The sequence below is a fragment of the Neoarius graeffei genome, chromosome 23 (assembly GCF_027579695.1).
Source record: "Neoarius graeffei isolate fNeoGra1 chromosome 23, fNeoGra1.pri, whole genome shotgun sequence".
Lineage (NCBI taxonomy): Eukaryota > Metazoa > Chordata > Actinopteri > Siluriformes > Ariidae > Neoarius > Neoarius graeffei.
This window is the reverse complement of record NC_083591.1, coordinates 47,868,002-47,895,016: the sequence shown is the minus strand read 5'-3', so window position 1 is coordinate 47,895,016 and position 27,015 is coordinate 47,868,002. Positions and strand designations below refer to the sequence as shown.

Here is a 27,015-nt window from a genome sequence, read left to right as displayed (position 1 = left end):
TACTGAGTGGAACGCGACCTGCAATCATCATCATATCCGAGAACTTTAGTAAACACCCACGACTAGGTTGTATATTAGTGGCGATGCTAGAAGAGGAAGAGTCAGTTTCCTTTTTTTTTTTACAGAGACAGAAAATGAACATTGTAACTAAATCCAAAGTGAAGAAAACATGTCGAGAGAAAGGATGAGTCAAAACACATTCTTTGAAAGAAGAAGAGAAAGGTTCTAGGAAAAGAGAAAGAGTGAAGGGGGAATAAAGGTATGACCATTTCTGTCCTTGAAGGCTCTCTCGCTTCCATCAAAGGAAGTGATGTCACACAGGGACCCGTGGGTGGGGCGAGTGGCGGATCTAGTCCCGCCCCCGGTGGCCAGAGCCGTGTCTGCGGTGTCGCCGGTGCTCGTGGTGATATCTGTGATGTTGCCGGCGGTAACGGTGAGACCTCCGTGCTGGGGTGGGCGAGTTAGAGAGAGAGAGAGAGAGAAACAGAGAGAGAGAAACAGAAAGAGATAGCAAGAGAGAGAGAAACAGAGACAGAGAAACAGAGAGAGTGAGCAAAATAGAGAGAGAGAGAGAGAGAGAGAGAGAAAGAGAATCAGAGAGAGAGAGCAAGAGAGAGAAACAGGGAGAACAGAGAGAGAGAGCAAGAGAGAGAGAAACAGAGAGCAAGAGAGAGCAACAGAGGGAGAACAGAGAGAGAGAGAGAAACAGAGAGAGAGAGAGAGAAAGTGAGAGAGCGAGAGAGAGAAAGAGAAACAGAGTGAGACAGAAACAGAGATAGCGAGCGAGAGAGAAACAGAGAGAGAGAGAGAAACAGATAGAGAACGAGCAAAAAATTTTATATATATATATATATATATATATATATATATATAGAGAGAGAGAGAGAGAGAGAGAGAGAGAAACAGAGAAAGAGAGAAACAGACAGAAACAGAGAGAGCGCGAGAGAGAGGGAAAAAGTGTGAAAGAGACAGAAACAGAGAGAGATAGTGAGAGAGAGAAACAGAGAGAGCAAGAGAGAGAGAAACAGAGAGAGAGAGAGAGAGAAATAGAGAGAGAAACAGAGAGAGAGTGAGAGAGAGAAACAGGGAGAGAGAGAGAAACAGAGAGTGTGAGAGAGAGAAACAGAGAGAGAGTGAGAGAGAGAAACAGGGGGAGAACAGAGAGAGAGAGAAACAGAGAGAGAGCAAGAGAGAAACAGAGAGAGAGAGTGAGAGAGAGAAGCAGGGAGAACAGAGAGCGAGAGAAAGAGAGAGCAAGAGAGAGAGAAACAGAGAGAGAGTGAGAGAGCGAGAGAGAGAAAGAGAGGGAGAGAGAGCAAGAGAGAAACAGAGAGAGAGAGAAACAGATAGATAGAGAGAGAGAGGTGGTGAATATTTATAAGAGCAACCAACTTTCAACACTTCACTCATCTTCTGTTTGAGTTTTATAAGCCATGTTAACAAAAATAATATCATTATTCAGGAAATATTACAAGAAGAATTTACAAGACTGCAGAATACATTTTTAATGACTAAATAATTAGTCTGTTCCTAACACTGTGTACTCTATGTGTAAGGAATAAAACTCGGCAGGGCGCGCTGTTTGTGTTTTAGGAGAACAATCAACAGCCGGGTTGTTGGAGTCACCGTTAATGAAAATAACTGGATTATTTTCTTATAACATCACATACCTCCAGTGTTTTATTCCTCTTATACCATGGCAAGGTGAACAATTTTTGTTCTGTCCACATTCACTGGATATGAGCAATCGTGCTCTGATTGGCTACTCTACTACTAGGATATCAGCTCATATACCGTGAGTAGACAAAAACAAAATGGCGGATCGTGTTACTGAACCAACCAAGGATGAAATAAAAACTACTCGAAAACAAAACACAAAAAATACAAAAAAAGCAACAAAATATGGAATGAAAGTATAATTTTTATTTTTCAAGAATTATTATTATTATCGCATTTTTCACAAATTGCTCCTGTCATTTCGCCGGTTTGTTTACATTCTAAGTGGAAATTATTTTGTTGGACGTTTTGTATCAAGTTTTTATTTATTGAATTTGCAAAAATTAAAATAAAAATGCTCCGTTTCTCAAAACCCAGTGAATGTGGATAGAATAAAACAGTTATTCCACTCAATCTCATCATACACGGCTTACAGTGGGGCAAAAAAGTATTTAGTCAGCCACTAATTGTGCAAGTTCTCCCACTTAAAAAGATGAGAGAGGCCTGTAATTTTCATCATAGGTACACTTCAACTATGAGAGACAGAATGGGGGAAAGAATCCAGGAAATCACATTGTAGAATTTTTAATGAATTAATTGGTAAATTCCTCGGTAAAATAAGTATTTGGTCACCTACAAACAAGCAAGATTTCTGGCTCTCACAGACCTGTAACTTCTTTAAGAGGCTCCTCTGTCCTCCACTCGTTACCTGTATTAATGGCACCTGTTTGAACTCGTTATCAGTATAAAAGACACCTGTCCACAACCTCAAACAGTCACACTCCAAACTCCACTATGGCCAAGACCAAAGAGCTGTCAAAGGACACCAGAAACAAAAATGTAGACCTGCACCAGGCTGGGAAGACTGAATCTGCAATCCAGTGGCGGCTGGTAGTCTTTCAAACAGGGGAGGCTGGTCGGTTACGATATTTCCAGATTTTAAAAGAAAAAACACATCAGTTTTGCCCATACTCTTGCCTCTGATCTGGCTGATTGTTGGCAGCGTCACAAACTGTGAAATAACAGGTTCTTTTGGCCCATTAGCCTACTGTCCAATATACATGATGGTGGTGTTGGGGGGGGGAGGGGTATATTTTAACATTTTATATTTTAAAATTGTGGCATGTTGTTTAAAAATTGGCCTCGGCTGTGTTTTTGTTTAAAAATGTTTTCCAAATTGTAGCGGTGTTTAATTCATATCCAGAAAAATATATATTCCAATATAATATACTCAGCATAAACATTTTAAATAGATTCTATATTTTTGGTCCATCCATGACATATTACTAAAGTAGCCTATTTACTGTTGTTGATGTGGGTCACTTGCTGTTAGACAATTCACTTTCTCGTACCAGGAGAGCTGAAAGGAACGAGTATTATTCCCTACCTTTTTCACCAAGTCAATTTGAGGCGTTGGTCTACCCTGCTCTTTAATTTTAATTTTTTCCTCGAAAGGAAGACTGGCAAATGGCTTCACCAAAATTAAATCAGCAATGCTTGGCATCCGTGCGCAGCTTTCTTGCTAGCTGACTAGCCCCCTCAAGTTCAAGTTCAGTCACTCAAATAAACGAAATTTCTGGAACTAAGATAGCAAACTTGACAACACTATATTTACACTTTATTTACAATGAAAATATATACAAACTATAAAAGCTGGTAGAAACCGTATGTAATGAATGAAATCGAAATGTAAGCTGATCTCTTACAATACACCACAGCACTTGCGAATCCGCATGGGACTGAACTGATGTTGCCAGATACTGCTGACGTTATCCAGCCCAAAATATGTTCAAAACCCGCCAAAATGCACTTAAAACCGCCCAATCTGGCAACACTGTACCGCTGCCTGTCTATAGTTGAAACGAGCTGTCAATCAATGAAAATATCCGGCCGCTTTCACCAATCACCAGTCTCCTCGCGGAAACTGCCATGTCCCTCCCATGTGAGGCTCGGAGTCCGTGGGCGGGCATTTTTGCAGTATTTGTCCAATAATCATCTTGCATTTTGAGATTGACAAGCACATAGCTCCCAATCCACTGAGGCTGGGCTGCATCGCGCTGTCACGAGGGGGAAAAACTCACGCACACATTAGGCAAACTGGGGAAAGTTATAACGGAATGATTTTGCACTGTAGTGGGTTGAGCGCATATATTTCTATGATTCTGGATCTGAAATAGCAATGTTATAAGGTCGGCTATAACATAAGCCTAGCGCAATTCATCCTACACGATGTTCGTCATTTTTAGAGGAGGCTGAGCCTCCCTCGTTGTCTTAGAGCAATTGCCCGTACTGCAATCGGTAAGCAGCTTGGTGTGAAGAAATCAACTGTGGGAGCAATTATTAGAAAATGGAAGACATATAAGACCACTGATAATCTCCCTCGATCTGGGGCTCCACGCAAGATCTCACCCTGTGGGGTCAAAATGATCACAAGAAGGTTAGCAAAAATCCCAGAACCACACGGGGGGACCTAGTGAATGACCTGCAGAGAGCTGGGACCAAAGTAACAAAGGCTACCATCAGTAACACACTACGCCGCCAGGGACTCAAATCCTGCAGTGCCAGACGTGTCCCCCTGCTTAAGCCAGTACATGTCCAGGCCAATCTGAAGTTTGCTAGAGAGCATTTGGATGATCCAGAAGAGGATTGGGAGAATGTCATATGGTCAGATGAAACCAAAATTGAACTTTTTGGTAAAAACTCAACTTGTCGTGTTTGGAGGAGAAAGAATGCCGAGTTGCATCCAAAGAACACCATACCTACTGTGAAGCATGGGGGTGGAAACATCATGCTTTGGGGCTGTTTTTCTGCAAAGGGACCAGAACGACTGATCCGTGTAAAGGAAAGAATGAATGGGGCCATGTATCGTGAGATTTTGAGTGAAAACCTCCTTCCATCAGCAAGGGCATTGAAGATGAAACGTGGCTGGGTCTTTCAGCATGACAATGATCCCAAACACACCGCCCGGGCAACGAAGGAGTGGCTTCGTAAGAAGCATTTCAAGGTCCTGGAGTGGCCTAGCCAGTCTCCAGATCTCAACCCCATAGAAAATATTTGGAGGGAGTTGAAAGTCTGTGTTGCCAAGCGACAGTCCCAAAACATCACTGCTCTAGAGGAGATCTGCATGGAGGAATGGGCCAAAATACCAGCAACAGTGTGTGAAAACCTTGTGAAGACTTACAGAAAACGTTTGACCTCTGTCATTGCCAACAAAGGGTATATAACAAAGTATTGAGATGAACTTATGTTATTGACCAAATACTTATTTTCCACCATACGGTAATTTGCAAATAAATTATTTAAAAATCAGACAATTTGAATTTCTGGATTTTTTTTTCTCATTCTGTCTCTCATAGTTGAAGTGTACCTATGATGAAAATTACAGGCCTCTCTCATCTTTTTAAGTGGGAGAACTTGCACAATTGGTGACTGACTAAATACTTTGTTGCCCCACTGTATAGCCTCTATCAGCTCATATACGACTCGATTTTGTGGAATAACTTAACTACAGCTGGTTTGAAAGTGATGTTATGTAACCATGTTGCTGTGGTGTGAACTGCAGATGTGGGCGAGGAAGTGATTTTCTGCTTCAGAAGAACTATCACAAGCTCGAAAAATACTGAAGGTTGGTGTCATTTACGGTTGCTCAACTCGATCAAACTGAGAACCCACAATGCACTTATGTTGGGAAGCCGTGACCTAATGGTTAGAGAAGCAGCTTTGGGACTAAAAGGTTGCTGGTTTGAGTCCCTGGGCCAGCAGGAATGGCTGACGTGCCTTTGAGCAAGGCATCTAACCCTTAGGTGCTCTGGGGATGTTAAATGCCATTAACGTTATGATTTTCTATTTCAGTATCATCTAAACTAGTACAGTACTTGTTCTCCTCCATCTTATCTGTTCTGCTTTTCACTTCCTGTCCCCATCTGGAATTTGTGCATCATCAAAATCACATGACTACAAACAACCTACTGTATTAATTAATAAACATTTGCACTTTTTATTTATATCCAGCGACATTGAACATTTTGGACTGTATGAGAAACAAGTCCTTCCAAAAGTGCCACGTGAACGCCTTCTCGGAGAAAACGTCCCACGTTACGTCACCAAATTTGACAAAAAGCAGCTTGTCAAAGCACTGTGTTGGAATGAATCTTCATAAATGTTTATATTATATGCCAGCTGTCATAAAGTGCTTCTGCTCACATCATTCGGCCCGTAAGTAAAGTGGTTACGACGTACAGTATCTATGGGAACTTAAACTGAAAACAATAAACACTACAGCTTTATTGTGCTCCCCCTCTGCTGCGTTTCACTCTTTTCTCTGACCTACATCACTGATAATTAATAAACCTACTAAAATATTTGCCACGAGCCTAATCCTTTGTCGAGATGGAAGCATCTCTAAGCTGTTTATACAATGTACAGTTGTGGTCAGAAGTTTACATACAGTGACATGAATGTCATCTTAGATACGAATGTCATGGCTATATTTGGGTTTTCAGTAATTTCTTTGAATTGTTCTTTTTCTGTGGCAGAATGTACAGCATACAGCTTTAATAAAAAAAAACACACTAGAATTTGGTGCACAAGTTTTAATTCTCTTTGGGTTTTCTGAAATCAACACAGGGTCAAAAAATGTACAGCCCTGATTCCAAAAAAGTTGGGACAAAGTACAAATTGTAAATAAAAACGGAATGCAATAATTTACAAATCTCAAAAACTGATATTGTATTCACAATAGAACATAGACAACATATCAAATGTCGAAAGTGAGACATTTTGAAATTTCACGCCAAATATTGGCTCATTTGAAATTTCATGACAGCAACACATCTCAAAAAAGTTGGGACAGGGGCAATAAGAGGCTGGAAAAGTTAAAGGTACAAAAAAGGAACAGCTGGAGGACCAAATTGCAACTCATTAGGTCAATTGGCAATAGGTCATTAACATGACTGGGTATAAAAAGAGCATCTTGGAGTGGCAGCGGCTCTCAGAAGTAAAGATGGGAAGAGGATCACCAATCCCCCTAATTCTGTGCCGACAAATAGTGGAGCAATATCAGAAAGGAGTCCGACAGTGTAAAATTGCAAAGAGTTTGAACATATCATCATCTACAGTGCATAAAAGATTCAGAGACTCTGGAAGAATCTCTGTGCGTAAGGGTCAAGGCCGGAAAACCATACTGGGTGCCCGTGAGCTTCGGGCCCTTAGACGGCACTGCATCACATACAGGCATGCTTCTGTATTGGAAATCACAAAATGGGCTCAGGAATATTTCCAGAGAACATTATCTGTGAACACAATTCACCGTGCCATCCGCTGTTGCCAGCTAAAACTCTATAGTTCAAAGAAGAAGCCATATCTAAACATGATCCAGAAGCGCAGACGTCTTCTCTGGGCCAAGGCTCATTTAAAATGGACTGTGGCAAAGTGGAAAACTGTTCTGTGGTCAGACGAATCAAAATTTGAAGTTCTTTATGGAAATCAGGGACGCCGTGTCATTCGGACTAAAGAGGAGAAGGACGACCCAAGTTGTTATCAGCGCTCGGTTCAGAAGCCTGCATCTCTGATGGTATGGGGTTGCATTAGTGCGTGTGGCATGGGCAGCTTACACATCTGGAAAGACACCATCAATGCTGAAAGGTATATCCAGGTTCTAGAGCAACATATGCTCCCATCCAGACGACGTCTCTTTCAGGGAAGACCTTGCATTTTCCAACATGACAATGCCAAACCACATACTGCATCAATTACAGCATCATGGCTGCGTAGAAGAAGGGTCCGGGTACTGAACTGGCCAGCCTGCAGTCCAGATCTTTCACCCATAGAAAACATTTGGCGCATCATAAAACAGAAAATACGACAAAAAAGACCTAAGACAGTTGAGCAACTAGAATCCTACATTAGACAAGAATGGGTTAACATTCCTATCCCTAAACTTGAGCAACTTGTCTCCTCAGTCCCCAGACGTTTACAGACTGTTGTAAAGAGAAAAGGGGATGTCTCACAGTGGTAAACATGGCCTTGTCCCAACTTTTTTGAGATGTGTTGTTGTCATGAAATTTAAAATTACTTAATTTTTCTCTTTAAATGATACATTTTCTCAGTTTAAACATTTGATATGTCATCTATGTCCTATTCTGAATAAAATATGGAATTTTGAAACTTCCACATCATTGCATTCCGTTTTTATTTACAATTTGTAATTTGTCCCAACTTTTTTGGAATCGGGGTTGTACCTACAGCACACCTAATATTTGGCTAAAATGTCTCTTTGCAAGATTCACCTTGACCAAACATTTTTTGTTTACCATGAACAAGCTTCTGGCAGAATTCTGGTTGGATATTTCATGACTCTTCATGGTAGAATTGGTAGAGTTCAATTAAATTTATTATTATTTTTTCTTGCCATGGACTTGACTTATAAGCATGGTTCATATATTTTCAATAGGGTTGAAGTCAGGACTTGTTTTAAGCTTAATGTTAGCCTGCTTCATCCTCCACAACCAGCTCTGATGTGTGTTTGGGTTCATTGTCCTGTTGTAACTCCCAAGTCCCAAGTCGTGTTCAAGTTTCTGATGGTTTATGAGGAAGAATTCTGAGGTAGTCCTCCTTCTTCATTATTCCATCCATTTTGTGCAATGAACCAGTTCCACTGGCAGCAAAACAGCCCCAGAGCATGATGATCCTACCACCACTACCAGCTGATAGTGTCATTCTGTACATGGTGGTCACTGTGGCCAAACAACTCAATCTTTGTCTCATCTGACCATACAGCTTTCCTCCAGAAGGCTTTTTTCTTTGTCCGTGTGGTCAGCTTCAAACTTCAGTTAAGCTTGAAGGTGTCAATTTTAGAGCAGGAGGTTGTTTCTTGGACAACAGCCTCTTAGTCCATGGTGATCTGAACTGTAGACAGTGATCCATCAGCTTCCAGTTCATGGCAGGGCTGTGCCATGGTGGTTCCCAGGGTGTTCCTGACCATCCAAACCAATTTCCTTTCAGGTGAAGGTGACCGTTTGGGTTTTCTTGAAGCAAAGTGGCTTGGCAAAGTGACTACACCTTACAAAAACGTGCATACAATTGTTTGAACTGGTCTTGGAATTTGCAGTTGTTTAGAAATGGCTCCAAGAGACATTCTGGAGTTGTGTATATCTGCGATCCTCTTTCTCAGATCTGCACTGAGCTCCTTGGACTTTCCCATTTTACTGTGTGTTGGTCAATCCAATGAGTGCTGTAAACAAACCCTTTTTATGAAGGCACAGAGAAGCTGCCAGCTCTAGTCAATCATGATCACTAACAGGAAGTTAAGAGACCTCGGCCTTGGCAAGATAAGAGACATTTTGGAAGTTTCAGCACCTCTGAATTAATAATCTAAGTGAGAGTATGTACATTTTTGACCCTGTGTTGAGTTCAGAAAACCCAAAGAAAAGTATTGTGCACCAGATTCTAGTGTATTTTTTTAAAGCTGTATGCTGCACATTCTGCTACAGAAAAAGAACAGTTCAAAGAAATTACTGAAAGCCCATATATTGCCATGACATTCATATCCGGGGCGGCACGGTGGTGTAGTGGTTAGCGCTGTCGCCTCACAGCAAGAAGGTCCGGGTTCGAGCCCCGTGGCCGGCGAGGGCCTTTCTGTGCAGAGTTTGCATGTTCTCCCCGTGTCCGTGTGGGTTTCCTCCGGGTGCTCCGGTTTCCCCCACAGTCCAAAGACATGCAGGTTAGGTTAACTGGTGACTCTAAATTGACCGTAGGTGTGAATGTGAGTGTGAATGGTTGTCTGTGTCTATGTGCCAGCCCTGCGATGACCTGGCGACTTGTCCAGGGTGTACCCCGCCTTTCGCCCGTAGTCAGCTGGGATAGGCTCCAGCTTGCCTGCAACCCCTGTAGAACAAGATAAAGTGGCTAGAGATAATGAGATGAGATGAGACACTCATACCCAAGATGACATTCTTGTCACTGTATGTAAACCTCTGACCACAAGTGTGTCTTTGCCTGCTATGTGAGATCTGATCATAATCCGTGCATGCATAAACACATCATGCATAGACATTGTGTCATGTCCACATGGCTTTACGGTGTCAAACACACTGGTGGTACTCACACTTGGTGCAGACGATCTTGGGTCTCTCCCAGGTGCCGTTGGGTCGGCAGCGCACTGTCGGGACGTGTCTCTGGAAGAAGCCGTCGGCACACTGGTAACGCACCACTGAGTGGATGTCGTAGTGCGCCCGCCTCCGACCCACAAGATACGTGTTTCTTACGGCAGGAGGAGTCCCACACATCACTGATAATACAGGAACAAACCCACACACACACACACACACACATATTGTACAAATAGTGTGAACACACTAATTCACTCTCATCACCAGGGGTTGTTATAAGACCTTGTAAATAGAGGTGCATGCAAATTCATTCTTTTTTCAAATTAATTGGCAAAATTAATTAAGCTAGATTAATTACACTTAATTAAATTTACTTCACTGAGAAATATTGGATCTTTGAGGGTTTTTTTTATAGCCATAAATTATTGTTAAATTCTCAATTCTGATCCTTAAATCATTATTTATAATTTATTTATTCACAAATTCACAGCACACTGTTGATCACAGTTTGCTTAGCAATAAACAGATTAAAAAATAAATAAGATTACGTGGAGCACGTAGCTTATAAGAAGACATAATGAAACATAATGCTATTCCAACGACCATTTCATCCAAAGCCTTTTTCATATGCACTATCAATTTTTTTTTTAAAGATATTTTTTGGGCTTTTTTTTTCACCTTTATTGGATAGGACAGTGTAGAGACAGGAAATGAGTGGGAGAGAGAGACAGGGAGGGATCGGGAAATGACCTCGGGTCGGAATCAAACCCGGGTCCCCGGATTTATGGTATGGCACCTTATCCACCTGAGCCACGACTCCCCCATATGCACTATCAATTATTTTACATTTCAGGTATTTGTTTGTTCGAAAAAAGGAGGAATTCTTCATAGAATTTGATCGAAGCAAAACACATTTTTGTAAAGCAAATGAGTGCCACAGTATGTGCGCTTTGACACTAAAGAGCGTACTGAGGGACGTAACCATGTCGGCCCGTGCCGCTTGCTGACCCTGGGATGAGTTCACTCCCTTGTCATTGCAGGCTGCTCACTTGCATGTCTATGTTTCAGGCTGGATCATATTAAATCTTCAGGCACGGAGCAGTGCTTTCGCGGGGGCTTCATTCGCGAATCACGGGCGGAGGCATAACCTTACTGACCCGAGACCATACTCTTTCGAAGGGGGAGGCTTAGAGGGAGGTACCTGTAAAATTTGGCTTCACTGTGAGCGCCATTGGCTGAGTTATTAATTTTTAAAGCCGGCTGGATCAGGTTATATCTTTAGGCACGGAGCAGCGCTTTCACGGGGGCTTCGTTCGCGAGCACAGGAATGCCTGAAATACAAAATATTTGATAGTTTCATCTGAAAAAGGCTTTGGACGAAATGTCTTAACTATTGGACGAAATAGTCACTGGACGAAATGTCCCGAGCCCCTCGTCTCCTCTCCGTACTAAGCCTCAGAGTTTCCTCGCCCTCTTTCCGAATCACGGATGGAATTCTAAAAAATTGGAACGTGCCACGGTCACGAGTACTGTTGTGACCCATAACCATATACAGCACAAAGATACGGCATAGCTAAAAGAACGCTTAAAGCAGCGGAAAAACAAAGAGAGTTCCGCAAGCGTGGCTATGTTTTGTCTGGAATGTCGCTTGACCCTGCATTTGTATCTTCACCAACACGGCCGACATCCGGGTTTCTATTTTGCTTTGACGTCACTTGCAAGTCAAGGATAGGTGAAGCTCAGTTTTAGGTCTACGTAATAAACATTTTCAATCATTTGTTATAGTCAATTATTTGTCAATTTGTTGTTATTTACAGATTAATTCTGCCATGTTCTACTCTGACTCCGCACATGTGCACATGAACTTAAGTGCTCGTTGCTTTTCTCATGCCTTTTTGTATGCCCTGTCAAAGTTGGCCAAATCTCCAAAACCCAGTTTTGACCAAATAATCCATCCCTGCAATGATCTCATTAAAAAACACGGCCAATAGGACATTCTCTTGATCAAAGTGCTCCCAGTTTACTTTGTCATACCGAGACAGCTAAAATGAGTGAGTGTGTCTCCTTGATCTTTGAATTAAATCGATCTTGGGCATTGATCTGCCCTGTTGTTTAATTTTGAGCCTCTCCTTATTAGGAAGAGCATCAAAATCGGGTCTTCTCCAAAATCAGGTCAACAACGTTAGCAATGTTTGCCATTTCGCACAGCTAACAGCTAGCTAGCTGGCTAGATTTCCCTCTATTGCCTGACTTAAAGGTCCCATGGCATGAAATTTTCACTTTCTGAGGTTTTTTAACGTTAAAATGAGTTCCTCTGACCTTCTTAAGTCACCCCAGTGGCTAGAAATTTCATAATGTGTAAACCAAACTATGCCCAACATTTGAGAATGGCGCGTCAAAACGGCGCGTTGATAAACTCTTCCCTTGCCTACGTCAGCAAGGGAGATGATCCCCACGCCCCCCCTCTGGATTCCCACCCACTATATGGATTGCCCGCCCAGCTCAAAAGTTGCCACCAAACATGGAAGTTGCGCTGTACATGGATGTGACAACACAGAAAGGAGTCTGTTTTTACTGCCGACGGGAGAGCCCCTGAAGACGCAGTGGCTTAATTTTATTTACTCCAATAATACGCCGTCGAGTCTACCTAAGACAGGTGTATGTTTGTCGGAAGCATTTTCCTGATGAATGTTTCCACAACTTGGGACAGTACAGGGCAGGTTTTGCACATCAACTGTCACTGAAGCCTGGGTCCGTACCAAGCGTCCCTGCCGCATCAGCCACAAACACCGAACAAGTAAGTGTATAACTGTTAAGTCGTTTTGCCGTGTTTTAAAATCGGTGCCACGTTAGCCTTGCAATGGCTACATTAGCTGTGCAGCTAACCGCTTCCTGCAGTTAGCCAGGTACTCTGCGCTACAAAACCAAAAAGCATGCAGCACGCTCTGTTATAATAGCCAATCAAAACAGTTTTTACAAAGACACCCACATTCTTTTTTTTAAGTCACTCGTTCATTTTATTTGTTTGTTTGTTCAGTAAAAACCCAAACATTTGTTGAATTTATTTTATTTCCTCGCGTCGCACCTTAATGACGTCAGCGCGCAGTATTTTTCCCTTCGCGGTTTGTTCCTTCTCTCTCGCCATAGTAAGACACCCACATCCGCTTGTTCTGACCCACTGGAGGTAGCGTCACAGTGCTGTTAGCCAATCAGAGGTAACACGTTTACATGTCATGAATATTAATAATAAGACCCGCCCCCACCCTCTACCCTTCCCCGCCTCCTGCTTCTCATTAGCAAAATGATGCACTGGGAAAAGCGCTGAAATGGGGCTTTCTCCCAGGAGGCTATATCTACGTGCCGAGGGTTCATTTCAAGAAAGGCTGCGGATATAACATCCGGAAACCTCCACGAGCCCGTTTAAAGCATCAACAAACCACCATGCCATGGGACCTTTAAAATAAACAGCCTTAAGTGAACTGAAACGAAAGCAAGTAACAAACTCACAAACTCTATATTTACAATTTTATTTACAGTGTATACAAATGGACACGGCGGCACGGTGGTGTAGTGGTTAGCACTGTCGCCTCACAGCAAGAAGGTCCGGGTTCGAGCCCCGTGGCCGGCGAGGGCCTTTCTGTGCGGAGTTTGCATGTTCTCCCCATGTCCGCGTGGGTTTCCTCCGGGTGCTCCGGTTTCCCCCACAGTCCAAAGACATGCAGGTTAGGTTAACTGGTGACTCTAAATTGACCGTAGGTGTGAATGTGAGTGTGAATGGTTGTCTGTGTCTATGTGTCAGCCCTGTGATGACCTGGCGACTTGTCCAGGGTGTACCCCGCCTTTCACCCGTAGTCAGCTGGGATAGGCTCCAGCTTGCCTGCGACCCTGTAGAACAGGATAAAGCGGCTAGAGATAATGAGATGAGACAAATAGACACAGGAACTGTATATTGGTAGGGAAAGAACGAGAATGAGCAGGAGCTAGTCTCACGGCTTCATTTGCCAACACACTGCCTGAACTGAGCTTGAATCCCTTTGAACGATGCGACGTATAAGTTTAAAATGCTGACATTCAAAAGAGATTTGAAAGTTCCTCTAATCATCATAGAGAAGTCCAGCGTCCAGTCCCGTACTGTCAGTGACTCTCCACAGACCCCCAGTGAAACCATGTGTCTGGTAATTATGTTTCAAAAGCAAATTGTCCAATAAATGTCGAGCTTTGGTGCACTAAAATCAAAGCATCCTGTATCCCGTAGTGGCATCAAACTACAGAGATGCTGAGCATCACTGGGTTTTCAACGGGTCGTATTTCTACAGGCTTCGATTGGGGGGAAAAAAATCACGTTATCAGATTTTGATGACGAGCGAACAAGCTGTAAAGCGGAGCGCTTTCTAGCACAAAATATCGATTTGGAATAAGACAGTTCAGTAGTGTAAATACATATTGAACAGACAAACTTTTTCGGGACATTTTACAGGAAGATGGGCTTCCGCTGTAATCTCAGAGCAGTCGCCTCTGGTCTGATGACACAACAAATTAACTCTTATGTTACGAAAAGTAGGTCTGGAGAGGGGGGAAAAAAGCATGACGAATGTGACAACAGGATCATAAGAGCACAGGGAAACTTGCGTTATAATGTATCACCAAAATGTTTGTTCCAAATATACACAGTCCCATCCCAGTGGAACTTTTACGAAGAAACTAGTTCAGCATGATCAGACTGTGTCTCACCTGTGCCCTTCTTGCAGATGTAGGGCAGGTTGTAGTTACAAGGCACATCGTTCCACTTGCCGTCCTCTCGAGAGATCATCACCACACAATCTTCTCCACCTGCAAAGAAATTATCTGGCTGGTTCTCGCGCCAGTTCTCATAGACCTGTTACAGTACGGAGATACACATATCCACTGGTTAGAGAACACACCATGACTGGACAGAGTTTGGAGAAATCAGTCTCAGATGGGTTCAGTGAAAGGCAGGATGCATGTGAGTAAATGCAACAAAACTAGGAAGCCCAAGTTTGGACTTAAAGTAGCAATAATGGATGATAAGACTTAAATGATGATACACTGGTACACCAGGATATACAGAGACAAACCGATCAAGGACTTAACATATAGCAGATGAACACAAGCAGGGAACAAACCAATAACAAGACTGGGATAGAGACAGGACTAGATCAAAAACCAAAACAAACAAAAACACTTGGTGTTCATCACCATGGGAACTGCAACATGAAGAGGGAAACGCCAACAGTGAGAGCGAGTGTAGACAAATTAGACTCTGATTGATCAGAGTGAGAAGGGAAAATATCAGAGTCTGATTAGTTACAACAAGCATGGACAAATCCGAGTCTGATTGGTTGAGAATGAGCATGGACAAATAAGATTCTGATTGGCTAGAATGAACTTGGAACTTGGAACGAGTCTGATTGGTTAGAATGATTAAGGACAAATCCGAGTCTGATTGGTTAGAATGATTAAGGACAAATCAGAGTCTGATTGGTGAGAATGAGCTTGGAGAAATAAGATTCTGATTGGTGAGAATGAGCTTGGAGAAATAAGATTCTGATTGGTGAGAATGAGCTTGGACAAATCAGAGTCTGATTGGTTACAACAAGCATGGACAAATCCGAGTCTGATTGGTTGAGAATGAGCATGGAGAAATAAGATTCTGATTGGTGAGAATGAGCTTGGAGAAATAAGATTCTGATTGGTGAGAATGAGCTTGGACAAATCAGAGTCTGATTGGTTACAACGAACATGGACAAATCCGAGTCTGATTGGTTAGAGTGATTAAGGACACATCAGAGTCTGATTGGGTAGAATGAGCTTGGACAAATCCGAGTCTGATTGATTAAACAAGCATGGACACATCAGAGTCTGATTGGTTAGAATGAGCATGGACAAATCAGAGTCTGATTGGCTAGAATGAGCATGGACAAATAAGATTCTGATTGGTGAGAATGAACTTGGACAAATCCGAGTCTGACTGATTAAACAAGCATGGACACATCAGAGTCTGATTGGTGAGAATGAGCTTGGACAAATAAGATTTTGATTGGTGAAAATGAGCTTAGACAAATCAGAGTCTGATTGGCTAGAATGAGCATGGACAAATCAGAGTCTGATTGGCTAGAATGAGCATGGACAAATCAGAGTCTGATTGGCTAGAATGAGCATGGACAAATAAGATTCTGATTGGTGAGAATGAACTTGGACAAATCCGAGTCTGATTGATTAAACAAGCATGGACACATCAGAGTCTGATTGGTGAGAATGAGCTTGGACAAATCAGAGTCTGATTGGCTAGAATGAGCATGGACAAATAAGATTCTGATTGGTGAGAATGAACTTGGACAAATCCGAGTCTGATTGATTAAACAAGCATGGACACATCAGAGTCTGATTGGTGAGAATGAGCTTGGACAAATAAGATTTTGATTGGTGAAAATGAGCTTAGACAAATCAGAGTCTGACTGGTTACAACGAACATGGACAAATCCGTGTCTGATTGGTTAGAATGATTAAGGACACATCAGAGTCTGATTGGGTAGAATGAGCTTGGACAAATCAGAGTCTGATTAATTAAACAAGCACGGACACATCAGAGTCTGATTGGTGAGAATGAGCTTTGACAAATCAGAGTCTGATTGGTTAGAATTAGCATGGACAAATAAGATTCTGATTAGTGAGAATGAGCTTGGACACATCCGAGTCTGATTGATTAAACAAGCACGGACACATCAGAGTCGGACTGGTTACAATGAACATGGACACGTCAGAGTCTGATTGGTTACGATGAGCATGGACAAATCTGAGTCTGATTAGTTAGAATGATGAAGGACACATCAGAGTCTGATTGGTGAGAATGAGCTTTGACAAATCTGAGTCCGATTAATTAAACAAGCATGGACACAGAGTCTGATTGGTGAGAATGAGCTTTGACAAATCCGAGTCTGATTAGTTAGAATGAGCTTGAACAAATTAGAGTCTGATTGGTAAGAATGATCATGGACAAATCCAAGTCTGATTGCTGAGAATGACCATACCGTAAAATACCAAATAATAGCCGAGTTCCAATTAACCGCCGAGTTCCCTTTAACGGCCGGGTGTACGCGTGTGTTGTGACAAATAAAGGCCGGTTCCGAATACTCGCCGGGGTCTAAAAAAAAAAAAAAAAAAGCGTCCGAACGTTCTATCTAGAATCTTGAGGCCCAGCACTTTTCTGGTTTTCTGGTGTTTAAACGATTTTGCATTGCATAGTTTTCTACCGAAACAATATGAATGAATGAATGAATGAATGAATGAATGAATGAAATTATTTCTATAATACTGTTTACAACATTTTGTTACGTGATAATAAACATCCCATTTCAATGTTATAATCTTGGTCTACCGTAATATTTCTTGAGGAATGCAACTCCGTAACTTTTGACAGATGTCTTAGCCACCCCTTTGGGTATACCCAACGAAAGCCAGCGTGTGTGGTGACATTGAGGACTGCGGGTTTCCAAGGTTGGACTGCTGCTTCTGTTAAACGACCTAAATTGCCGAATGCATGCGTCAAAGCACACACTGAGTTTTATTAAAGACCTTATACCATTTCACTTGCCCTTACCCATTCGGATCTGGAAGACGCTTTACAAAAAAGGTGAGAGCGTTCTAACATGCATTTCAGTCTGCTCGCGGCCAATCTAATCCAAGGGGCCTTTTCAACAAGTAATCTGTCGTGCAAGTTGGGCAGAAGCACGCGTCAGGCAGGCAACATGTAGGCCTACAAGTCAGTAACCTATTCAACTAACTTTCATCCGAACTTTAAGTTTTCTACAGGGTCGAGCCACCGTACCAACTCACTCGGGGAATAGGCTCATATCGGCCAAATAGGGAGACGTCTTGGAGAGAAACGTGATGCAAGATGACAGTATGTAGCCACTGCAGGTCACTTATTTTTCAGCATAAGAAAAAACCCTTTGGTTTGACACTTCGCACCCTAATTATGTTGCTTCAGTGTCGCGCCCTCCATGCAATTTCAGATTGACAGACATCGCGAAGCGCAAAGGGTGCATGGGTGAGGGTGATAGCAAGTGACCATAACTTTGCAGAGTAATTAAATCACAGTGCTGCGCACAGACAATGGTGTGGTTTCTTGATTATTTTGTAAAGCATGCGCTTAACTAGTCATTAACAGGAAAAGGTGTGTGATTTATCCTTTATCCACCCCGACTGTGCCATGCGAAGATGCATTCTGCGTCTTCAAAATTCCCCGAAGTCGGCACCGTGCTATCTGTAATCTAACTCTAAACAAACTGTAAGTTATACTGGTTAAAAGTAGGCCTATCTGAGAATGATTTTTTTCCCCGTTTTGAGGTAGATTTTGGGGAAGGTGTTTGTGAAGAAGGAATTAATCGCCTGTTCCAAATAGCCGCCTAGTCTCTAATACGCGCCGGGTCTCTTACGTGATTGAGACAAATAATCGCCTGGGCTATTATTTGGTATTTTACGGTAGACAAACTAGAGTCTGATTGGTGAGAATGAGCATGGGCTAATCGGAGTCTGATTGGTTAAATAAGCATGGACACATCAGAGTCTGATTGGTTAGAAAGAGCATGGACTAATCAGAGTCTCATGAGAATGAGCTTGGACAAATCGGAGTTTGATTGCTCAATCAAGGCAGATAAACTACAACCCCGATTCCAAAAAAGTTGGGACAAAGTACAAATTGTAAATAAAAACGGAATGCAATAATTTACAAATCTCAAAAACTGATATTGTATTCACAATAGAACATAGACAACATATCAAATGTCGAAGTGAGACATTTTGAAATTTCATGCCAAATATTGGCTCATTTGAAATTTCATGACAGCAACACATCTCAAAAAAGTTGGGACGGGGCAATAAGAGGCTGGAAAAGTTAAAGGTACAAAAAAGGAACAGCTGGAGGACCAAATTGCAACTCATTAGGTCAATTGGCAATAGGTCATTAACATGACTGGGTATAAAAAGAGCATCTTGGAGTGGCAGCGGCTCTCAGAAGTAAAGATGGGAAGAGGATCACCAATCCCCCTAATTCTGCGCCGACAAATAGTGGAGCAATATCAGAAAGGAGTTCGACAGTGTAAAATTGCAAAGAGTTTGAACATATCATCATCTACAGTGCATAATATCATCAAAAGATTCAGAGAATCTGGAAGAATCTCTGTGCGTAAGGGTCAAGGCCAGAAAACCATACTGGGTGCCCGTGATCTTCGGGCCCTTAGACGGCACTGCATCACATACAGACATGCTTCTGTATTGGAAATCACAAAATGGGCTCAGGAATATTTCTAGAGAACATTATCTGTGAACACAATTCACCGTGCCATCCGCCGTTGCCAGCTAAAACTCTATAGTTCAAAGAAGAAGCCGTATCTAAACATGATCCAGAAGCACAGACGTCTTCTCTGGGCCAAGGCTCATTTAAAATGGACTGTGGCAAAGTGGAAAACTGTTCTGTGGTCAGACGAATCAAAATTTGAAGTTCTTTATGGAAATCAGGGACGCCGTGTCATTCGGACTAAAGAGGAGAAGGACGACCCAAGTTATTATCAGCACTCGGTTCAGAAGCCTGCATCTCTGATGGTATGGGGTTGCATTAGTGCGTGTGGCATGGGCAGCTTACACATCTGGAAAGACACCATCAATGCTGAAAGGTATATCCAGGTTCTAGAGCAACATGTGCTCCCATCCAGACGACGTCTCTTTCAGGGAAGACCTTGCATTTTCCAACATGACAATGCCAAACCACATACTGCATCAATTACAGCATCATGGCTGCGTAGAAGAAGGGTCCGGGTACTGAACTGGCCAGCCTGCAGTCCAGATCTTTCACCCATAGAAAACATTTGGCGCATCATAAAATGGAAGATACGACAAAAAAGACCTAAGACAGTTGAGCAACGAGAATCCTACATTAGACAAGAATGGGTTAACATTCCTATCCCTAAACTTGAGCAACTTGTCTCCTCAGTCCCCAGACGTTTACAGACTGTTGTAAAGAGAAAAGGGGATGTCTCACAGTGGGAAACATGGCCTTGTCCCAACTTTTTTGAGATGTGGTGTTGTCATGAAATTTAAAATCACCTAATTTTTCTCTTTAAATGATACATTTTCTCAGTTTAAACATTTGATATGTCATCTATGTTCTATTCTGAATAAAATATGGAATTTTGAAACTTCCATATCATTGCATTCTGTTTTTATTTACAATTTGTACTTTTTGTCCCAACTTTTTTGGAATCGGGGTTGTAAAAATCTGCTCTTCAACTGAGACTCAATACTAGTCAGAGTGGCTCAAGGGAGATCAGACTGCAATGGGTCAGAATGAGTTAGAAAAGGTTGAACTTTAATTGGTCAAAATAACTCATGAGAGATCGGACTCTGATTTGTAAGTACTGTATGGCTTTGGTTCAATCAGATCCGTTTTAATATCCCGATACAATTCTGCTAAATTTTAAAGCGCTAGCTCGTTCAGGCAGCACTACCAGGTCCATGTTGTCAGTCCACTGGAAATCTTCCTCCACTGTTCTGTCATTCAGTCCAATCCACACATTATCATGGCCCAGGCCTGCCAGAGGGACATCAACATGTTAGCCACCATGAAGCACAGAAATAATTCATGAGACTTGCTGGCAAAATCAGCAGTCTGTACCCAAACGGATGCTAGCTTCTAGACTAAACACAGTGCCAAAGAACCCAAACATTAAACGAGAGCAGCGGCAGGGTGCTTTCTGTTCTGGCTCACCGCTGAGGAAGTCCTGCTCCATGCTGGAGGTGATGCTGGTCAGATGGCCGCTGAGCTCTCTGCAGTCCTTCTCAGCGTCCTCCCAGGTGTGCCGGCGGGTGAACAGTTTGTAGCAGTGACCGTGGAACTTCTTCCAGCCGTGGTCACAGCCTTCAGTGTCTATGGACAGAGAAACAGAGTAGCACGGTGTTTTTCCACGACACGTTCGACAACAGGAATCAAGATTCATTAGAATGATCTAGAACGATCTGAATGACGAGACTAAAAGCTATTGCATCATAATTACGCTGGCGATTTCCCTTTAGTGACTGGTTCTTCTCAAGGTTTCTTTGTCATGTCGATTGTAAAAAAAAAAAAAAATCAAAACCTGAATATTGGATTTGTTCCAAATACAAAAAGCACACTTCCAGTTTTCTGGTGTTGAAAGATCCAGGACGTCATGTCCATAGATCCTGCTTTCAGATTTTAATGTTTCCAAATGTCACTCACCTAAGGGCATTATAAAATAGTTCACTCAAGTCAGGAACTTTTTAAAACGCCCGAGCCATGTTCTAGAACCGTTTTAATATCCGAGTCTTGTATTGTCCAAGCAATAAATCTACTTATAAATGTGCTGACAACAATCAATCACACAACAGGGCTAATAGGATTGCCATTGACAAAAACGCAGTTCCATCACATTCCGCTTACTTTGCTGCCCTTTTGTAATCAATCACCTTAACCGAGTTTGAGCATGACGCCTCAGCAGAGTTCCAACAGGATGAAATGTTTGTGCGAAATCGGATGTCTCTGCGTGTGTGACAGAGAGAGGAATACTGATACTGCATGTGTGACAAACGCTAGCTGGTTTCTGGTACACACCATATGAGTGCGATGTGGGACCTGCGATTAGAAGTGCACCGGATGCTAATTAAGACCCCATCAGTACAAAGGCTCCCTGCGAATTCTAATGAAGCTCTGCATAATTTCACTTCACCACCCTGATGCAGTTTGAGACTCTCACAACGCTAATTCACATCTGTGGAATCACTATTTCGGTATCAATTCTTTAATGGATATTTGTAGAATAAAAACACAGAATGCAGGAGCAAGAAAAGGAATAAAACACAAAGTGGTGCCATGGCGAACCACTGATGTCATGCATATGAAGTTACTATTAACACTCTAAAGTTGATTATTTGCCAATAACAGGATGTCCTGATGTGTTTTTTTCCTCTTACCTCTTATACCATTACAACAACGAGACCGTCAATGATGGCGTAGCTCGCCCCGGCCCCGTCTAATCCAGAAGGAACGATCTAAAGTGGGCCACCTTGCACAATAAATCTCATCATCTCATCTCATTATCTCTAGCCGCTTTATCCTGTTCTACAGGGTCGCAGGCAAGCTGGAGCCCAGCTGACTACGGGCGAAAGGCGGGGTACACCCTGGACAAGTCGCCAGGTCATCACAAGGCTGACACATAGACACAGACAACCATTCACACTCACAATCACACCTACGGTCAATTTAGAGTCACCAGTTACTGTGGGGGAAACCGGAGCACCTGGAGGAAACCCACGTGGACATGGGGAGAACATGCAAACTCCACACAGAAAGGCCCTCGCCAGCCACGGGGCTCGAACCCGGACCTTCTTGCTGTGAGGCGACAGCGCTAACCACTACACCACCGTGCCGCCCCGCGCAATAAATCTTGCAAGCTATATACAAATTATATATATAGAAGTTATATACACCCTAGGAATACCAACCTATTGGCCAGAAAGAATCCAAAGCAGTGAGGAATTGACCGAGAAGAAGCGATTTTTGTTGAACTGCTTAATTGTTAAGGCTTAATTAGTCCATAACTTCATTAATAATTGTAATTAGGCAAATCTGGGTAGAAGTTATATGCACCCTAGGTGCCCCTACCTTCATGCAGAAAGAATCAAAATCGGTGAAGAATTGAGGGAGAAGAAGCGATTTGTGTGGAAACTGCTTGTTAGTGATTGATTAATTACTCCATAATCTTCATTATTAATTGCAATTATGCAAATTTTGGTAAAACCTATATGAACCCCAGGCAGACCTACCTTCCTGCCAAAAAGAATAAAAATCGGTGAAGAACTGAGAGAGAAGAAGCAATTTTCGTGAAATGTGGACACCGCCGGACGGATGACGGACAACACATGATGGCATAAACTCATCACCTTTTGGCCGGATGAGCTAATAATGTTGTCTGGTGTTGAGTGGTATATCAGATGTATTCCATTCAGCTACTCGTCTTCGACTCGTTCAATATCATGCTAGGTGAATGGAATATATCTGATAGACCACGAAAAAAAGCCAGCCAATATTATTATTATTATTATTATTATTATAATACATACACATTCCTTTCAGGTGTTCAACAGTCTTATGTTTCAAAATTCTCTCAAAACCTTCCGTATTTAACGAAGCAAACCTGGCGGCCATGTTTGTTTACAAATTGTCACAGTCGCTTGCTAGTTTTACATCTCTGACGTGTGACATCATGTTGTCTTGACAACCATGCAATATCGTAAACCATATTCAACGCTCATTCTCCATTGGCTAGAGCGACGTAATACACGTAGGATAAGCGATATACTAACAATATTGCATGCTATCAAACCAAATGAATGAAGCCTGCCAGAAGGGAATAGAACACATGTTTTTATTTCATGGGAACAGTGTCCTGTATGTATAATAATATATTATATTATAGGAAATAATGGCACATCATATCTTTTTATCCATTTACAGTTGTATTTAATGTTGTCAAACGTCTGTGAAACAGACGAGTACGTTTTAGCAGCTATAAGCAGTCGTTCCGTCACTAGCTGACATGCTACTCAGAAACCAAAAACACCTCCTCTGTCCTGAAGACCTTCCACCATCAGAAAGCTTGGAGACTCCTTCCAAAAAAGCTTTGGTTTCCTCACATCATATCATACAATTTCATGTTTTTAAGCCCGTTTATGTAGAGCTTCCACCATCCCCAGCAAACCTCTATGAATTAGCTGTTACTATAGAGATCTTGCAGTCACGTGACCGGAAAGTACACAGCCGCCATCTTGTCGGTAAAAAACACAGCTGAATACTGCTGCACTCATGTACAGAATGGATAAATTTCAACCGACGGACTACACGGCTCATTTTTCTAATGAACAGATAACTAGATATATCTCATCTCATCTCATTATCTCTAGCCGCTTTATCCTTCTACAGGGTCGCAGGCAAGCTGGATCCTATCCCAGCTGACTACGGGCGAAAGGCGGGGTACACCCTGGACAAGTCGCCAGGTCATCACAGGGCTGACACACAGACACAGACAACCATTCACACTCACATTCACACCTACGGTCAATTTAGAGTCACCAGTTAACCTAACCTGCATGTCTTTGGACTGTGGGGGAAACCGGAGCACCCGGAGGAAACCCACGCGGACACGGGGAGAACATGCAAACTCCACACAGAAAGGCCCTCGCCGGCCACGGGGCTCGAACCCGGACCTTCTTGCTGTGAGGCGACAGCGCTAACCACTACACCACCGTGCCGCCATTAACTAGATATATGTCTAAAATAAACAATCTACAGATTAGTGACCCTTATGGCTTACCGGACGGAGTTTTCACGACCGTGTCAGTGGATATGGAACTGCCAGAGGTGGAATACCCAGACGTGTATAATTACCTCATTAACTTTCCCTCGCTGTTCAGTGGTGAAGCACTGCGTGCTTATAAATCTCTGGACAGTTATCTTTACAGAAATTCAGGATTTGTCAGCGACTCAGATGTGGCATCTTGTAAACAAGAAAAAAACAATCCTCATTGGACGGGTAAGTCACTTAAGTATCTAGTATAGCACTGACCAGCCGATTATAGAATAGAATAAGGTAATTCCAGCTGTAATTCCAAATCGTCTGTCTTGTTTACCATGGATCTGGCGTTGGAGAGATAGAGGCTTAGCAGTGGAGATTTGAGTGGCTGTTTTCTGAGCTTAGTCAACAGGCCGGCTCTGCCTGCAGCCTCGCTTTTGCTTCTGCTCCCGGCGCCGCCTCCTTCGCTTTGCTTCCGATAACAATCCACAGAGACCCTACTGGTCTCGCTATCTCGTCCGGAATGTTGTGCATGCGATGGAAATCGCTACAAACCGTCATTTTCTGCTGGAAACCAATGTCCAGTAAGTCCATACGGTTGTAGTGGATATTGAAGTCCGGTACAGACGAACAACACGCAAAAATACACACAAAAAACATAAAAAACGTGCACAGGTAGGGAGAGCTTGTAGCCGCAGCCGTGGTAGTAGAATTGTATATAGTAGGGTTTTCCAGAAGAAAAGGTAGAAGTAAAAGCAGAAGTAGAACCAGAAGTAGAAGTAGAAGGCGGAAATATGGCGTTTGACCGACAAGATGGCGTCTGTCACAATCTGGATCGGCTGTGACGTCACATGCAAGTGCTCCATAGTAACGATAACATTACAAATACGCGTGCGTCAATATCAACCTGCTTGAAGTGCTGTTAGAGAGAATGACTAAACCTTCTGACCAATCCGATTGGAGAATCCAAAAGCACTGTGGTATAATCCATTATAAACGTCTTTATCACTACAGAGAGCAGTTTATAGAGATTGTAAATCTTAATCTCACAAGACCGTGCCTTTTTATGCGATCTCCATCAAAACAGCCATGGTGACTCTCTCCTGTTATCATCATTATATCATCTTTATCCCGTACTGCAGCAGCTGCATTATGAGAATTCATAAATCATCATTAGTATGTATGTATGTATGTGTTGTATATATGTGTATATGTACTGCCTGAGGACTCGAGAGTGAATGGGGTGAATTGCTGCCAGAGTGTAAAGCTGTTGAGATTAATGGCGATGTGGGTTGCGGGGAGTAGAGATGAATGTCATGCAGACTACAGAGTCAGCCAGCCTTGTAACAGCCACGACCCGAGCAAGCGTTTCAGATTAATACGATCCCAGAAATGTTTTCATAATGCAAAGAACGGTATTAAAATCCTGGATAATGCATTACCGTGCATCAACCCTACTGACTCATGCGAGGTGCTGTTAAGTGCAGGGGCCCAGAGGTGCACAAAACAACATTAGGCAAAATGAAAGACTTCTGAGTGTGCTGCATTTGAGAAAACAATCAAACGCTTACAGCTATGCAATTAAGTGACATCAATCAAAAGGAAAAATACTGCAAAAGTTGCATATAGCTAAAGTAATCCAGACCACCGGGGCAGTGAAGTGAAATTGGTGGAGGTTGGTTTTTTTGAGGGGCACTTTATAAAACATTTACCGCAAGCTGGCCTAGTGGTTAGCGTGTCCACTTTTCGACCAGGAGATCATGAGTTCTACTCATGGTTGGGTTATACCAAAGACCATCATAAAAATGGTACCTACTGCCATCTGGTGAGGCACGTCACAATACAGATGTGAGTAGGGAGTCAAACCTTCATGGTTACTAGAGGTCCAGACTCCCACTGTAACCCTAGCTGTATGATAGGTGAGAAGCCGAGGACTATGGAAACAGAGATTGGCACTGCCTAATGGACCTGAAGGGCCTAGTTGGTACTGGGATGGGAGGGGCTTTGACTTTTTTTTTTTAATAAAAAATTTCCACACTTTTTAGCTCATCCGGCTGTAGGCCAGGCCGGATGAGCTTATGTGATCACAACAGAGGTGGACAAAAGTACCCAACTTCATTACTTAAGTCAAAGTACAGATCCCACTGGTCAAATGTTACTCCGATACAAGTGAAAGTTGTCCAGTCAATTTTTTCCTGAAGTTAAAGTACTGAAGTACAACCCCGATTCCAAAAAAGTTGGGACAAAGTATAAATTGTAAATAAAAACGGAATGCAATGATGTGGAAGTTTCAAAATTCCATATTTTATTCAGAATAGAACATAGATGACATATCAAATGTTTAAACTGAGAAAACGTATCATTTAAAGAGAAAAATTAGGTGATTTTAAATTTCATGACAACAACACGTCTCAAAAAAGTTGGGACAAGGCCATGTTTACCACTGTGAGACGACATCTTTTCTCTTTACAACAGTCTGTAAACGTCTGGGGACTGAGGAGACAAGTTGCTCAAGTTTAGGGATAGGAACGTTAACCCATTCTTGTCTAATGTAGGATTCTAGTTGCTCAACTGTCTTAGGTCTTTTTTGTCGTATCTTCCGTTTTATGATGCACCAAATGTTTTCTATGGGTGAAAGATCTGGACTGCAGGCTGGCCAGTTCAGTACCCGGACCCTTCTTCTACGCAGCCATGATGCTGTAATTGATGCAGTATGTGGTTTGGCATTGTCATGTTGGAAAATGCAAGGTCTTCCCTGAAAGAGACGTCGTCTGGATGGGAGCATATGTTGTTCTAGAACCTGGATATAC

General features: G+C 42.5%; 1 protein-coding gene across 1 annotated transcript in view; it reads right to left on the bottom strand.

Annotated features, from left to right (window-relative positions):
• Positions 1-349: 349 nt before the first annotated feature.
• LOC132871305 (neurocan core protein-like) overlaps positions 350-27,015 on the bottom strand; it is a 184,996-nt gene continuing 158,330 nt past the window's right edge. The window contains exons 10-14 of the mRNA XM_060905420.1: positions 20,608-20,766; positions 20,348-20,430; positions 14,556-14,700; positions 9,821-10,003; positions 350-447 (exon numbers count right to left, since the gene is read on the bottom strand). Coding sequence (XP_060761403.1) covers positions 350-447; positions 9,821-10,003; positions 14,556-14,700; positions 20,348-20,430; positions 20,608-20,766 — 668 coding nt within the window. The remainder of the gene's footprint in view (positions 448-9,820; positions 10,004-14,555; positions 14,701-20,347; positions 20,431-20,607; positions 20,767-27,015) is intronic.